Source organism: Lutra lutra, chromosome 3 (genome assembly GCF_902655055.1).
Source record: "Lutra lutra chromosome 3, mLutLut1.2, whole genome shotgun sequence".
NCBI lineage: Eukaryota > Metazoa > Chordata > Mammalia > Carnivora > Mustelidae > Lutra > Lutra lutra.
In genome coordinates, this window is record NC_062280.1 from 74,104,855 (window position 1) to 74,119,899 (window position 15,045).

Sequence of the window (15,045 nt, forward strand, 5' to 3'; positions counted from 1 at the left end):
TATTATGAATATGTGGAGATGGGGGGTTGACTAGGATCATGAAATACTGGATTTAATCTTTGATTCCTGTAAAATATACCATGCAGACATGATGAAGAAAAAGGAGTAAATGCTTTAGAAATATACAGAAATCCTTTTGTCAAGAAACGTGCTTTTAACAATTATATCTCTCTGATACAAAGAGTTTGAGAGGCAGGGTGGGGGGTTTGGGGACCAGGGAAGGAAAAAATGAAACAAGATGGGATCAGGAGGGAGACAAAGCAGAAGGGACTCTTAATCTCACAAAACAAACTGAGGGTTGCTGGGGGGTGGGAGGGTAGGGAGAGGGTGGTTGGGTTATGGACATTGGGAAGGGTATGTGATATGGTGAGTGCTGTGAAATGTGTAAACCTGGCGATTCATAGACCTGTACCCCTGGGGCAAATAATATATTATATGTTGATAAAAGTAATGAAATAAAAAAAAAAAAAGAAAAGTGCTTTTGGCACTTAATACATAATGTTGTAAGAGCATAGAACAAAACTTCATCAGAGTTTTAGGGATGAAAGCCTTCAGTTAAATGGCAAAATACAGCCATTGTGAAGTCACTTGTTAGTGTCATAGTATCAATAAGCAGAGCTAAGTACTTCCAAGGTGAATTTAAAAGAAATATATCCTCAGGCACCTGGGTGGCTCAGTTGGTTAAATGTCTGCCTTCAGCTCAGGTCATGATCCCAGAGTCCTGGGATTCAGTCCCTCATTGGGCTCCTTGCTCAGCCAGGAGTCTGCTTCTCCCTCTGCCTGTGGCTTCCCCTGCTTGTGCACGTGCTCTCTCTCTGACAAAATAAAATCTTAAAATAAATAAATAAATAAATAAATATATATATATATATATATCCTAAAAATAAAGGACAGTAATGTCTGAAGAGTTAGGAATGTCCTCAGTCTCCTCTAACATTCAGAAGACAGGGCAGCTTCCGTAGGTGTGGTTCAAGAGTCTTTGCTGTTGCCAGGCAGCAGTCTGTCAGTCTGAGGGGTGCCTCTCCAGAGAGCCTGGGTAAGGAAGGGGATAAATGCCTTGATTGACCTTTATTCCTTTACTCAGAGGTAGGAGCAGTCAGGATTTCCTGATTCATTACTAACCAGGAAATCCCAGCTGCCCAGTGGCAAGGGGTTAAAACTGTTCTGAAAAGCTTTTTATGTTCTGGAAAGCTAAATTACACATACATGCAAACCACAAACACACAGCACCTGGGTAAATAAAATGTGACTGAATAAAGGCCAGGCTATTTGCAAAAGGGAATCTGGAAAACATTTGCTTTTGGGTGGTTAACGTTACTTACACCTTATTTTTTTTTTTTTTTTTTACTTTTTTTAAAGAAAAAAAATAGAAGAAAGCTGCAAAAACATCAGAATTTTAACATGGCTGTTGAAAATAAGATTTCAGTTCATTTACTTTCGTAATCTTAAGGGACTATGGAGATTGAGAGGCGCATAGAGCTACTGCACAAAGCAGCAGCAATACTTTTAGTATAAAAGTTGTTAAATGAAGACCATTTCCCAGAGATAGAATTGTGCTGTGGAATGCACTGAAGTCATTAAACATGAACTGTCTTCCAAACGTGGGATCAAACATCTATGGTAAATGATATTATATGTAATTATAATTAAGATTAAAAATGCTTATAAATTTAAAACCATTGGACTTCATGGTAGGCCAAATTTTCTAAGAGATCTGGGACGCCTGGGTGGCTCAGTTGGTGGGACGACTGCCTTCGGCTCAGGTCATGATCCTGGAGTCCCGGGATCGAGTCCCGCATCGGGCTCCCGGCTACACGGGGAATCTGCTTCTCTCTCTGACCTTCTCCTCGCTCATGCTCTCTCAACTGTCTCTCTCTCAAATAAATAAATAAAATCTTAAAAAAAAAAAGATTAAAAATGCTTATAAATTTAAAACCGTTGGACTTCATGGTAGGCCAAATTTTCTAAGAGATCTAATAGAATTTGAGCACCTAGGAAGTCATGCTACAAAGGGTTTACGCTGCACATAAGGGATTTCTCCTGGAAGAAAAAAAATCGTCATTTCATTAATGCGGGGATTCACTATTACTTGAAAGCTATCAGATTGAACCATGAGAAACTGCTAGTTTTGTAGGTCAATAACTTTGAAGAACAGCAATTTCATGTAATTCAACCTAATACTTTCTTTTCTGAACCAGGTCAACTTGGGGTTGACAGTTACATTTATGGATAAAGGGTAGGTAAACAAATAGTAAAGCTCATATATGGTTCATAAAATAAAATGCCTAAGCAGAATGACTAGAGTTCTCCTTGGGAACGTTGTGGGTATGCAACTGGCATTATGAATCTACCAGATAAGGTTTCAGAACTTTTTATCCGTGATAGAGGTAGGAAAGTAGTTGGGTGGGGTCATGGGAATGGTGTAGATTTTTCCTTACCAGAGAGGCTACAACACAGAAACAACTCCAGCATTAACCTATCCTAAGTAGGTAGGAATTAAGAATAAGTTTTTAGGGGGCACCTGGGTGGCACAGTGGGTTAAGCCTCTGCCTTTGGCTCAGGTCATGATCTCAGGGTCCTGGCCCCATGTCTGGCTCTCTGCTCAGCAGGGAGCCTGCTCTCCCCCACCCCCCCACCGCTTGCCTCTCTGGCTACTTGTGATCTGTCTGTCAAATAAATAAAATTTTTTTTTTAAAAAGTTAGTTTTTAGGGTACCTCTGCTTTTAGTCACTGTCTAGACATAAATGAGTGCAAAGTTATGAAAAAGAGTAACGTGTATCTTGTTCATATGTACATATTAACAAATGGAACAAAAGAAAAAACAAATGGAACAAAAGAAAACTATGTAAGGTTGTTTTTTTTAGCAATTGTTTATTGTCTTTATACCATAGCACCGTAATTTTGTTAAGGGCACAAGATTTCCCACTGAATCTTGTCCATTAAGAAAACAAGAACTTTTATCACCTAAGGAATTCTGGTTACAGAAAACCCTGCCAAAACATCTTAAACTCTATGCAACATGTGTGCATTTTAAATTAATACGAGGGTAACTTGTGAGAATAGAACACACAATCCCTAAAACTTAATACTAAAAGCCTAGAAATCCTCTATGTTAACTACTTTGTTCTGGGCTTGATCGTGCCAAGATAGTGCTGGAAATTGTAATTCCTGTACAGGGGACACTCTAAATACAGCCAAGCACAACTGATAAAAAAGGAGAGGGAACATGGGCACTACAAGTTCCAATAAACACAGAGTCCCAATTCAGTTTCAAATTTTTCATGTATCTTTCTAGGTTAAAGTTAAAAGAAGTAAAAAAGTTAAAGTAAAAATAATAATTTTTCATGTATCTTTCTAGGTCAAAGTTAAAATAAGGTTAATCTAATATGATTTTCAAATGTACAAAGTTTAACATGTGACAAATGTAAAGATGATGATAGCTAAATATAGATACAACTATAAAATATATATAAAGCTATTATGATAAAAGACATTACCAGACATAACTATATATTCCATCCTATAATCTCATAAATCAAAGCTTTTAACTGTCTGGATTCATATGTCACTGTATTCTTTCCACTATGCATTCTTTCTTCTTCCAGGGGTTGTTCAATAACGGCAGGTATGTTCCTGCCATAAAGTTCACAGTGTTCTAGAAACTGGACACATTCTTGAATAACACTGTCACGAAGCATGATCGTATGTTTTGACATGTTTTCTAATAAGGAGAGGAAGCATCTTTTAGCATAATACCAGGTATCAGTTCCCAGTTTCTTATGATAAGGTTCCAGGCTTTTGATAACCCGAGAAATACCAAAGTCGTAATTTCCTTTGGCACAGTAGAGCGTCCCTATCACCAAATTCACAATGCAGAGGTGGTAGATTTTCTTTTCTGGGTCATCATAGGACAGCTGCTCTTCCTCCTTCTCGATCTTCCTCATCAACTCCTCGGCTTCTTCATTCTGACTTGTCATAATGTATGAAACACACAGGTTAGCCAGCACAATAGCACTGACATTCAGGATGTTGTCATAGTGCTTCTTGACGATGGGTTCGTAGAAACCGATAGCTTCTTTGTATTTGTTTTCCTGCATGAACAAGACATGAGCCACGTTCAGCTTCCACACATCATGGTCATTACAGAATTCCACAGACTTGCGGAAGATCTTTTCCACCATTGCATAATTCTCAAGGTTCCAGTAGATCTTTGCCTGGGCCATCAACACGGGAATGTACTTCTCCAGAGTGTCATCGTACTCATTCACTGCCTTTTTGACAGCTTCATCATCTCTATTGTGTCTTGCTTCCTGTACTTGTATGGTGAGTCTCCGGAGCTGTTCAGTCAGCATCCCTGCCAGCCCGTCCAGCTTAATGAAAGCCTCTTCTGGGGCTGTCTGGCAAGTGATCATGGCGTCCAGGAAGTCATAGAGATAGGGTGTGAGCAGCCTGTACGTCAAATGGGCATTCTCTGCCAGGACATCGGCTGCCAGGTCAAAATACTCGTACTTACAGTAGAGCAGCAGCAGGTTGCCAAAGGTCTCTGGGGGAAAGGGGTTCTGCTGGAGCAAAAACTGCAGCTTTTCAAACCCCTCGGTAGGCCTGGCATCCATGTTCATGAGCGCCTGGTTGTGCAGGGTCACGGGGTCTAACTCTTCTTCTGCCCTAGGTGGCATGTCCGTGAGGGCTTCCTGGGCCGCCTCGTAGTTTCGCAGTTGGTACTCGATGGCGGCCTTGAGGTTGAAGGCTTCCACCAGGGCAGTCTGGTGAAGGACTAAGGTGTTGCCAACACTTCGCACGTCGATGCCCTCTGTCGTCATGCCCACGCCTAGCTCTGGGTGCTGGCGGATGCCACGCTCAATGATGTCGGCGATGTACTTGAGCGCCGGGGCATAGTGCCGGCTGCTGTAATAGGCTAAAGCCAGGTTGTAGGAGAGGTCAGGCCGGTAGCCCGAAGCCTGGAGGGCCGCGAGGAACTTGGCACACGCGGCTTCATACTGTCCCTCCTTGTAGAGCAAACAACCCAGGTTGACCTGGCCGTCCAGTTCGTTCTCGCCCCCACTGTCGTCGCCCCCTTCCCCACTCAGCAGCTGCTCCACCAGGCTCTTGGCCCCGGGCAGGTCGCCCTCGCTGTACTTGATGGCGGCCTGCAGGCGGAGGACCCGGCCGTGGTAGGCGGGGTTGTCCAGCAGGAGGAAGGCCACCCGCGTGGCCTCTGGGTAGAGGCAGGCCTTGTACAGGGCCTGGGCCTGGTACAGGCGGTACTGCTCCAGTTCGGGGTGCAGCTGGCCCAGCTGCTCATAGCACTCGGCGGCCAGCGCGAACTCCTGCAGGCGATAGTAGCAGTAGCCCAGCAGCGACAGGCCGGCGCGGCTCCTCGGGCTCCGCTGGAGCTCGCCGCCCAGCAGCTGCACCGCCTCGGCGTAGCGGGAGTCGCGGATGAGGCGGTACACGATCGCGGTGAACTCCCCATCGGGGATGTGCGCGCCGCTGAGGCCGGCCATAACCGCCGCCGTGGTGGTGCGTGCTGGTTACCACGGCAACGAGCCCGCCGGAAGCGGAAAATACAAAGAATAGTTAGGTTTGTTTTCTTTTTGTGATTTTTTTTTCTTTTTTTGTCTATTCCCAATGATGTTACATTGCAGGGGAAGACCAGACTATGGTTAGAAAGGAGTCACTAATTTGAGTATTTCATGTCTGGGCTGTCACCAAGGCTCCAGACTGTGAGCGGCGTTACCAAAGAAGAAACTGCTCTGAGTAGTTCAGAGACCGAGACTCCACTTCCCGTCATGCTCTGGTTCAATCGCGCCGCCGCCAAGGTCGTGACCGCCTTGCATGCTGGGAGGCGTAGTCTCCGCCAGGCGGACGCGCAGTCTTCAGGCCGTGAGGTTTTTCTGACTTTTTTCGTTAGCGTTTACACTTGGCGCTATCCTCTGCCTTGAACCTCCAAATTTCACTACCATAGAAAGACGGTGGAGAAAATCTATGACCTGGTCTTTTCCAAGGTGGGATGAGAATAAAAACACGACCAAGTTTCTCTGCACTAACTCTTCTAACTCTCCAAACCTACTTTGTGTGTGTGTGTGTGTGTGTGTGTGTGTGTGAGAGAGAGAGAGAGAGAGAGAGAGAGGAGAGAGAGAGAGAGAGAGAGAGAGAGAGAGCCTGATTCATGTACTTGTCAGGGTTTAATGTTTTTGGATATCATTGATAAAGATTGGATTTTATTTCAGTTAAAATAAAAAGAAAATTTCCTACACTTCGGTTTTTTTCTTACCTCGGATTCCTAGTTTGAAGATCTCTGGAAATTTGTTCCAGTACAAAAAAATCCTAGACTTTCTTTTGTTCTTTTGTCATGTATTTGGAATAGATGCTCTAGATTCCATGTTACTACCTCTGGGCTATATCTGTGTAAATACTTTTGAATTTAGTATTGTCCCTCATGGGACAGTGGAAAACTAGGGACATAATTATCTTATACAATTATAATGGATCACTAATAAAAAACATACCCATAGTTTATACTGATGTGGAGACTAAAATTTGTGAGAGATGAATATAATTTTTCAGTCAGAAATGAGAGACAAAGGTAGACAAAACAGCAAAAGACACAACTGGCTTACCCCAGTGAGGTAGCAGCAGTTCTTAAGATAATAAAATTAGCTATAATTTATGGAGTGCCTGGGTGGCTCAGTCAGTTGAGTGTCTGGCTCTTAATTTTGGCTCAGGTCATGATCTCAGGGTTGTGGGATCGAGCCACATGTTGGGCTCCACACTGGTTGTGGAGCCTGTTTAAGATTTTAAGATTCTCCTTTCCTGCTGTGTGTGTATGTCCCTCTCTAAAGGAAAAAAAAATAGCTATAAGATATGAATATCATACACAGTGCCTCTGGGGTAATGGGGTTTTCTTTCATAGTCTGACACAGTCTTTCAGATTTCCATTGGCTTCACTACAATCCAAGCTAAACATAGTTCAGGTAAAAACATGTCTTTGCTATGTAATTAAAGACTTCAATGCAAATCCCTTACCTGCCTCAGTAGTATTGTAACCTATAAGTTCTATAAATTCATTTTGGAGCCAACATCAGCTGTGTTGCAGGGCACTCTATTAAACTGTTCATATAGATTATCTCTAAGCTTAATAATCACCTTGTATTCTGCTTATTAGAGAGAAAAAAAAAAAAAAAGAACAGCTGAGACGTGATATCCAAAAGCTAAGTTATTAGGAAAGAGACTATTGAATTAATTCAATGTATGTATTACCTAAGAGCCCAGTTTTGAGGGAATACTAGTGTCTTGGTTTTTTTGCTTGTTATTTTTCCCATTTAAACAATCACCTTGGTTTGGGCAGTAAAATTGGAACTTTCTGGCCTGAGTTGCAGCTGTTAGCAGATGTAAGGAAGTGATTGGTGGGTGGCAGTGTAGTTCCTAGTCACCTGTTACAGCTAAAAAGAGATTTCAGAAGGCATCTGGATGCTATACTGTCAAGCAACTGATTCATGTACTTGAGCATTCTTTTCCCTTGCTGAGAAATTTGCCAAACTTGTGTTCTTCTAGATGGAACCAGACAAAGAGCTTTTCACTGCATGAATACTGGCAAAAGGAGAAACTGCACCCATTTCAGAGGAATTGGGGGGTCTCTGGGCCACTCAAGATTCCCTGAAAAAGCAGCTGAGAAGACCTCTATATAATCCTACTCAAAAGCTTCTTCCGACCCAGTCTCTGGCTGCAGCCTTTTCTGGTCTTCAACCAAAGAAGGTACACGGTTTGAAGGATGCTAGCTAGTGTGGCTGAATAATCAGGAAATAGGGTGTCTTCTCCTTTATGGCTGCCTGATTGACACTTAACTCTTGAAAAAAAAAATTATCCAAAAGGCTCAATATTTTGAAATCTTAATGTATTTTAAGTTCTTAAGTATGAAGCTATTACCTTTGGTAATTTGCTACTAAATCAAGGTAAAATGACAGAACACAGAAATGGGAAATTGCCTTTTCTATCTTTTCATGTGTTTCAGAGTTGTATCATGAAAACATTCACCTTCAAATGGCTTCTTGGAAATGTATGAAAAATGGACTATCTGCTCTCCCCCAAATTTCCCTGATCTCTTTAGGCATCAGTTGGGGTCCCCTCTTTGTGTTGCTACCTGTCTGTGGGTGAGGCAGCTGATGGGGGCAGAAGGGGGGCTGCTCTGTGTCTTTCCCGTTATTTCATGTGCTGCTGCTCCCAAGGCCTGGCTTGGAAAAGCACAGGACATTCGGTTTAGACAGATGGAGGGCAGGGTCATTTTCAAAATGAAATGAGTGCACAAATCACACTGTGAAATTGGCATGGCCATCACTGCTGCTGTGATAGACTGACTTTTATTTAGTCTCTGATAGGCAGTTGGGGAATACGTTCGTTTGTGGGGGCAGTAGTGAAAGAAGGCCCTTTAATTAATGAGAGAAATTCTGGAAAGCAATAAATGGGGTGGAATATTATAAAATGTCATGAAGGATCATTTTGTTTCCAGCAAAATCTTGGAAAGCTGGAAGATGTATCAGAAAGTAAGAGTATCGTAGAATTCCTAGCAATAAGAAAGCATTTGGCGGTTGCAATAGAATGATTCAGTGCCTTATGGAAAGAAACTAGGATCTGAGAAAATGAAGTTGGACTCAGGGTGGATTTTGCTGCATAAGCAGAGGCATGTTGACCATATAGAAGAATTTCATTTAGACAAAATGTATAGGAGCTAAAAGCATGATATTTGGCTCTCCATGTGCTCATGTTTGTCCCTGCCAAAATGTGAGATGATTAAGTCCCATCGATATTCTATTTGGCATTCTCTTATAAAGCTAATTGGAAATGACTGTTTCTTATTTAACTTGTAAAATAACCACTTTTTTTTAGTAAACATTGTTATTTTATGAGTATTTCAACCTCAGCTATGATTAAACATTTTCCCTGATAAAGGAAGACCTTCTGCAAAACCATTTGCCAAGTTATTATTTCTGTTTCCCATCCAGTCCGGGCCATTTTCTGTAGGATATCCAGATTGATTCCTCTGGAGTCCAACTTGATATTTTGTCCCCGTGTGTCTGTTGATGATGATAGAACTGACCCGCTTTCCACCACCTCTCACCTCTCACCCATAAACGGGGAAGAAAAGAATAAATTAGTGCAAAAGTTGTAATGCAGTTCACCGACCTTTAGGAGCATCTGTTCAATCTTTTAAGACTCTTGGAAAAGATTGTATGCTGAAGCCACACTTGGGAACATTTAGGCTCAGATAGTGAGAAATTTAACCTCACTGAGACTTAATCTTTTTCCTCTGGTAGTTCCAGCTCTATTAATATTTTATATCATAATATGTTTCCTTCTTCATATATCTTGCTTTTGATCAAATAATTTCTATTTTGAGGTTTATGTTGTTAATATCTAAACTAATTTATTAGGGAGATCACAAAACATGGTTTAGAAAAAGGAATTAGCAGAGTAGCCATAATGGTGGTACTACCCTTGGAAAATTTATTCCCTAGGGTTGGAGTGTGCTGTGGAATGCACTGATGGGACTGGTACCCAAATCTATTAGCTTCTTAGTGTTTTTCTTACGATTTTTAGGAGCTCTTTGTATACTCTTTTACTAATCTTTATCAGTAATGTGAGTTGCAGGCTTCTTCTTCCAGTTAGTAACTTTTCACTTTCTTTAAGGTAGAGTACTTAAGTTTAATGTACTTAAATTTATTAATCTTTTCTTTTATACTCAATGCTTTTTATATCTTGTTTTGAAAACTTCTTTATTTCATGGCTACATTATGCTCACATATATATTTAAAAGTTTTGTTTCTTCATTTAAATTTTTAATGCATTGGGAGTTGATTATTGTGTGTGTTGTGAGGTAGAGATTCATTCTAATTTCCTTCCAAATGGATAACCTTCTTTTCTTAGCTCCATTGGTTGAACAGTCTCTCTGTACCTCAATTTGGCATGGCTTTTCTGAAATATACAAAGTTTCATATGTATATAGGCCTGTTTTAGAGCTCTCTATTCTATTCCATTGTCAGCTTATCAAGTTTGGGACTCACCCAACATTGTCTTAATTTCTGTAGCTCCATTATAAATCAAATATGGTTGGGCAATATCCCCTTCTCTACTTTCCTTTCTTTCCTTTTTCAGAAGTGAACTGTCAGGGCACCAGGGTGGTTCAATTGGTTAAGCATCTTTCTAAGGCTCAGGTCATAATCTCAGGGTCCTGGGTTTGAGTCTCCATTGGGGTCCATGCTCCCAGGGGAGTCTGCTTCTCCTTCTCCCTCTGCCTTGCCCCCACTCATGCACATATGTGCTCTCTCTCAAATAGAGAAATACAATCCTAAAAGAAAAAATAATAATAATAATAAAAGTGAAGCATCTTGGCTGCTCTTGGCCCTTTACTTTTCCTTATATACCTAATTTTTAAATCGATACTATAAAATAATGCCCTTACTATAATATGAAGAAGAAATAAAGGGAAAATGTTTCTATAGAATAGTATGTAGTTTAATGCATATAAGTTCTAGGCAATACCAGAACAACAATCTTCTGAGATGTTCTTCTAACAATACCAGAAGAACATCCCCACAAATATTCAAAATGCCCCCTGAGAGTGGTGCAACGCCTACTGAGAGCTGACAGGCTAGAGAAGTGGAGTGATGCCATCCAGGAGCCTTAGAGGATGGAGTGGGATTTAGGCTTGCAGATTGGAGAGAGAGAAAGAGGTCGAGTTTCACTGCAAAGGTTAAAAAGCACATGTTTATAAAAAGGGATGTTTTTATAAAAAGTTCATCCTGATGAAGTTGGGAGTAAGTTGGAAAGATTTTTTGGAATGTTTTTTGTTTCTTTGGGAGTGGCTGACGCAGGCCAAAGTTAGTTAATACCTGTATCACAACCCCTTAGCTGGTATGGTCCAACACGCAGCTGACCCATCTGCTTTCCTTTGGGCAAATCATCTAGAGATGAAATAAAGTTCTGAGAACATAAACTAATAAACCAAAGCAATAACTCCAGCTTTAATAAAAATGAAACAGGTTCCCCACATTTCACTTTAAGCTATAACTTTAAGTACATTTACCTTGTATTTTATTAAGCACCTTCGTAATAACCTTTTTTTTTTTTTTTTTTTTAAATTGAGAAGTATTTCCTATTCTATCACTCTCCCTCTGTAGATGGCCTAGATCTTTTCTAAAACAAGATTTGGACATTTTAAGAGCATGATTATTGCTGCCTGATAAAACAAGGTAGTTGGAGAGTGGGGAAAGGGCCCCCAACTTGTTTATTTGATGACTAAGCTGGCCTCCTTGAGAATTGCAGTCTTCCTTAGGTAGGGGTCCCCAGGCTACATTTCATTCTGTTTATACTATAGGGAGGGAGTCAAAAGGGAGGCTGTTCACTTGCCTTTTTAGTATTAGTTTCTGTATAAGTTTAAGGGTCTAACTAGCAATTCCCTTTAAAGACAGAATAGCTACTTTTTTCTAGACAATCAGTTAGTCAATGGCATTAGGACCTCCTTAAAGGTGTTGATGTTGCAAAGGTATACTCAGATTGTGTGTTTCATAGTGAAGGGCTTTCTTTGAGTCTGATTCTAAATAGAATACCTTTGAAACTGTATAGTATTATTTAACCCAGACATTAATTGTACCAAATCACTTCTATGACATTTAAAAAAGTTTTTTTTTAAAGATTTTATTTATTTATTTGACAGACAGAGATCACAAGTAGGCAGAGAGGCAGGCAGGAGGAAGCAGTCTCGCCGCCAAGCAGAGAGCCCAATGTGGGACTCCATCCCAGGACCCTGAGATCGTGACCTGAGCTGAAGGCAGAGGCTTTAACCCACTGAGCCACCCAGGTGCTCTTAAAAAGTTTTTTTTACTACTAACATATTTCAGTATCCCCCTTCTCCAGGTTTGCTAGCTTTTGCAAATAAAACTGCAGGCAGGACATGTAGTATAAGGAGAAGTATATTTGGGACATATACTGAAAAGTCACCTGTTTATCTCAAATTCAAATTTAACTGGGCATTTCTGTATTTTTTCTGGCTACCCCATCCCCAATGTGTCATACTCAGATTGTTCACTTCCACTGAACTCGGACTTCTCTTAAATATTACTTTTCCTGGCATAACTTTTATTTCTTACAACTATACAAATATGGAAGATGCTCATTTTCTTTACACTTTCCCATATACCACTCCCACAAGGCACTAAGTAGGAATAACATTGGGGAGGGGGATGTATGTGAGAATAATTGGGTTAAAGAGAAGCAGTAAAACCCTATCTCTTATCCCAGGTACAGTATGTAGCTGTGTATAAAAAAAGAACTTCAATTTATTTGGGTGCCTATTTATGTGACATATTTTGATATATTGAACTAATTAAAATTATCTTAATTAATGCTGATCTTCATCATTTTTAAATCTATAGCTTGTTTCATTGAATGAATTTAATTCAGCTCTTTTTGAAGATTTTTTTTATTTATTTCAGAGAGAGAGAGAGCGGGGGGAGGGGCAGAGGGAGAAAATCTCCAGCAGACTCTGCGCTGAGCACAGAGTCTGTCACAGGGTTCAATCTCACGACCCTGAGATCATGATCTCAGCCAAAATCCAGAGTCGGTCGCTTAACTGACTAGGCCACCCAGGTGCCCCTAAGTCAGCTCCTTTTATTAAAAATCTGGTGTCCATGGCAGAATAAACAACTTTGTACTGAAAAGATTAGCTATCCCTATTGTAAAAAGTCATATACTGCACTAGGGATTTCTCACTTACTTTCTCTTCTCTTGAGTTACAGACTCACTGCTCTCTTCCTAGGCCATCCCTTCTCATCATCTCTTCTCATCTCTCCCAACGTCTCCCCTTTTTCAGGCCCCCTATTCCTCCAGCACTGCTCCTAGAAACTCAAAAATTCTTCTCACTTTGTAAGCCTTCTTGTCTCATTCAGCCTATCTCCTGTGGACCATCTTGCTACAGCCAAAGTGTTATCCACATGTTTGGTAGTTATCATGTTTGGTAGGGAAAGTTATCCACATGTTTGGTGCACAAATACAAGTCTCCACCCAATGAATTCCGCTACTAGCCCCTGAAGCAATATTCCACTCTCTGTTCTGTTTCTAAAGGGGAGAGAAGAGGGGGGTCAAAAATGACATTTGGACTAGGAGGATAAAGAAAGGAAGGACCCTCAGTGGTCCTTTGGATTACATTTGAAACCAGAAACTGAGAGAGCTGCCCAGGAGGGACTTCACTGGGCCTGGATGGGACTCCTAAGCCAGGTGATAATTCTAGGGTCTGAGGGAGCAGGACGGGAGGAGGGCTTGCTTGATCTTCCCCAGCTTTCTTCTGGTACCTGGAGCTTGGGAAATCTTGCTGGCACCTAGAGATAGATAATGGTATTCCTCTGATGGGCAGTGTCCTCTTCAGGCTAGGTTATAGGCAGCTAAAGGGGCACCACTACTGAAGAAGGATGGGGCACTGCTGTTAACAGGATGGTGCTCAGACTTCTATGAGGCTGCTTTTCGGATCGCGCAATAATAGCCAGGGGAATCTAGGACAAGTAACAAAAGAGAGGCCAAGGGAGAAATCACACCTGGTTATTGGATATCTGTGGAGGAGACATTAATTAACTAGACCTTGAAATATTTCTCAGAAGGCAGCCTCACTTTGAGAAGTAAAATCTGTTATGTAAAGAGAAGTGCATCCATATATGGTTTTTTTTAGTATTGTTACTAGCTAATGGGATGTAAAGACAATGACTTCTTACCAAGGAAATTATTGCATTGCTTCTAATAGATTATGCTAGATTTCTTTCCCTCTTTTTTTTTTTTTTGAAGATTTATTTATTTTGAGAGAGAGAAGCAGGGGAAGAGGCGAAGGAAGAGGGAGGGAGATAATCTCCAGCAGACTCACCATTTAGTGTGGAGCCCAACACGATGTTCATTGCAGGGCTCAACATGGGGCTTGATCTCAGGACCTTGAGATCATGACCTGAGCCAAAATCAAGAGTCTAACACTTAACTGACTGAGTTACCCAGGCGCCCCTCTTTCCCTCTGTTTCTAACAAGTATGTAATGGTGGTGGCATGCAAATGAGAACACTCGGGAGAATATGATGGACTAGCCCATGAAGACAGTGGCCATGAGCCCTGTTAGGTCATTCTGTGTTCATAGAATCAAGGACTATACAAAATTTGATGGCCCACAGAGAATGTTCTTTTAAAAACTCACTTCCCAAAGAAAAAAACACAAGCAAGCAAAACTCCCACCAGTATAGAAAAAGAAAAATGGCAACCAAGGCATGTCTCTGAGGGTCGTAGAAGCATAGAATCTGTCTCCTGTCTCCTGAGAGCCACATTCATTACAGCTCCTCAGGGTGACTCTCTAACCCTATTGCTTAGAACCCTAGTGAGGTGTGTGGAGGAAAAGCTGCCAGCTCTGGGCGGCCACACGAGAAGCAAATCCATTTGGCGGATGGACGTTTTTAAAACCTGCCACATATGTTAGCTGTTTTTATGGCAATTAAATTGTTGGGGGATCTGTGAGGTGAATGTGCAATAAAACCTTTCGCAATAAACCATGTGGAAAATCATCTAATCCAACCCCTGGAGGTCAAAAGCCACAGTAACATGTTGCTTTATTCCATGAAGAAGAATTAAGACTCTATAGACAGCTTGCTTTTTCCCTTTCTTCTTTATAGATCAGTGCTCTAGATTTGGGGTGGAAAGTACACTGTGTGAAATGGCAGTGGCGGGTCACTGGAGGAGGGTGGGAAAGCCTCCCTCGCCAAGTTGAACCTAGGAAGTGCTTTGCCAATAACTTTCAAAGCAGCATCATTTCTGTGCTACCCTTTTCCAACCTCAGGAAGTGATATTCTTCCCAAGAGATATATGGGGGCGGGGGGTAGGCAGGGAATAGGACAAGGACGTAAGGCACATAAGTCAGAACAAGATTTCATAGTGAGAGGACCTGGAGTTTGGGAAGTGTAAAGGAGGCCGTGATCATGTTTATTGAGTCATTTACATGGGAATACATAGGTTTCAGAACATTGGGGAA

General features: G+C 41.3%; 1 protein-coding gene and 1 long non-coding RNA gene across 2 annotated transcripts in view; one reads left to right on the forward strand and one right to left on the reverse strand.

The window, feature by feature from the left end:
* Positions 1 to 15,045, forward strand: part of LOC125095791 (uncharacterized) — a 42,645-nt gene that overhangs the window by 2,026 nt on the left and 25,574 nt on the right. The window contains exon 2 of the long non-coding RNA XR_007125953.1: positions 2,199 to 2,236. This is a non-coding gene — a long non-coding RNA (uncharacterized LOC125095791). The remainder of the gene's footprint in view (positions 1 to 2,198; positions 2,237 to 15,045) is intronic.
* Positions 2,856 to 5,756, reverse strand: IFT70B (intraflagellar transport 70B). The gene has a single exon (XM_047722282.1). It carries the CDS (start codon positions 5,502 to 5,504, stop codon positions 3,507 to 3,509), a length of 1,998 nt encoding a protein of 665 aa, XP_047578238.1. The 5' UTR covers positions 5,505 to 5,756; the 3' UTR covers positions 2,856 to 3,506.